The 1,859-nt window shown below is 39.6% G+C and overlaps 1 protein-coding gene across 1 annotated transcript; it reads right to left on the bottom strand.

Moving 5' to 3' along the window:
- Positions 1–693: 693 nt before the first annotated feature.
- LOC145157512 (uncharacterized) lies at positions 694–1,311 on the bottom strand. Its single transcript, XM_079076542.1, has one exon. The coding sequence runs from the start codon at positions 1,309–1,311 to the stop codon at positions 694–696; it is 618 nt and encodes a 205-aa protein (XP_078932668.1).
- Positions 1,312–1,859: the final 548 nt, after the last annotated feature.

The raw sequence follows: 1,859 nt of genomic DNA, 5'->3' as shown, positions 1-1,859 counted from the left end.
TCAAGGCCTGAATTTGGTCTTCCTAGTCAAATGACTAAGCTACCACCGCCAGATTTGCAGTCTCGTTGTTAGCAGCAACTCCCCTGTTATTTCTAACAGGAACCATTGTTCTTTCACGATTTACTCTTCTATCAGGCTTCGGACAATCACGAGCAAAGTGACCAGGATCGTGATAGTTGAAGCACCTCAACTTTCCTTTGTTGAATCCAACCTTCTTCTCTGCATTCATCCCCCAATTATTCTTTCCAGTTTTCTTTGCAAATTGCTTGGCCCTAAACACTGCCATGGCAATCTGCCAGGTAATATACATTTCCTCAATGTCTTCAGGGTGAATCTGGTCAAATCAGCAAACGAAATCTGAGGAGGTAATTCTCCAGCCACAAAGGCATTGTAGCAATTCACCAGGACAGAGGCTAGGGCCATGTTCTCTTCGACTTCTTTGGGAGCAAAGGTGGTAACAGGAGTTTTTGAGGAAGAAGCTGCATTTGGATAAGGCATGGATGGTGGAACAACATGGGATTGTGGTTGTGGAACAACAAAAGCTTGATTTTATGGAGTGGTAAAGGATGAAAAGGCATTATTTGATGAAATCCCAAGATTTGCAGTAGAATAGGAGTTCACATGGTTAATTTCCCTTTGCTTGTCATCAAGATCACAGGCTTTAATGATTGCCATTGTTTCTACAAGACTGAGTCAGTTGAGATCCTTAGTCTTTTTTATAACAGAGACATTCATGTACCATGACTTAGGGAGAAAGTTTAGCAATTTCTTGTTAATCTCTGATCTTGGCACTGAAATTCCAGCAGAACTCATCTCAGTGGTAAGGGTAATAAATCGCTGCAATTGAGCCTCCAATGATTCTCCAAGAATATGATTAAACATGTTAAACTTCTGTCTGAGCATGTCTTGTCGGCTTTTCTTCATGTCTTCATTTCCCTCATAAACTTCAATTAATGCTTCCCACAAAGCTTTGGCTGAGTCATACTCCCTGAATCCTTGTGCAATTTTAGAAGATAAGGCCATTGTCAATGTTGCAAGAGCTTTCTCTTGTTCCTCGATTTTCTCGAAATCCTCATCTGTGTAATTTGCAAAATCTTTGTCAATAATGGTTCCATTTTCAAGAGTGGTAGTGATTCTAACTTGACCCTTCAGAATGTTGGGCCATATTTTGAAATCCTTTATTTTGATGTATTTCTCCATTTTGTACTTCCATTCAGGAAATCCTTCAGCTGACAGAAGATGCGGGATTCTTGTTGTAGTTCCCATGATTGCATCCAACTCCTGATGAGCTGTCATGTTTTGTGATTCCATATTTTTTTTAAAAAAAATTTCTTAATTGACTGAAAATAAAACTTGTAAAGAAGGCACAACCGAAAAAAGGTTTACAACCGAGAACAAGGTTTACAGCCAAAGAGGGTTAACGGCCGAAAAGAGTTTACGGTCGTACACAGTTTACGGTTGAGAACAATTTACGGTTCAAGGCAGTTCACAGTTTGCAATCGAAAACACAACACAAGCCGTAAACACAACACGTTTGCAGTCAAAAAACAGTTTACAGTTGTAAACAGATGAACAGTTTACAGCCGAAAACACCCAGAATTTGATGAAAACAATTGATTTCGAGCAGATCTTCAATCCCTTTGGCCTTGAAATCACGATCAACAGCAGAAACTCAGTAACCAAGCTTGAACAATCACGAAAATGAAGAATACTCCAACCGAAAACACAACTTGAACAATTTTGACACTAGTATGGCTCTGATACCAACTGTAAGTCCCAAATTTTGCTTGATGTATCAATCAGGTCCACTTGATGGTGCGGAATCCCAATCAAGTGGATGATGCAAGATCAAATGGAGA

The sequence above is a fragment of the Lactuca virosa genome, chromosome 2, assembly GCF_052849685.1.
Source record: "Lactuca virosa cultivar CGN04683 chromosome 2, Lactuca_virosa_CGN04683_v6, whole genome shotgun sequence".
NCBI classification, from domain to species: Eukaryota; Viridiplantae; Streptophyta; class Magnoliopsida; order Asterales; family Asteraceae; genus Lactuca; species Lactuca virosa.
Note: the sequence above shows the minus strand (reverse complement) of the source record. Positions and strands in the feature narration are given on the sequence as shown.

Bases quoted from the DNA above. Each gene is read 5' to 3' on its own strand.
- LOC145157512 (XM_079076542.1), bottom strand. From the start codon at position 1,311: ATGGAATCACAAAACATGACAGCTCATCAGGAGTTGGATGCAATCATG.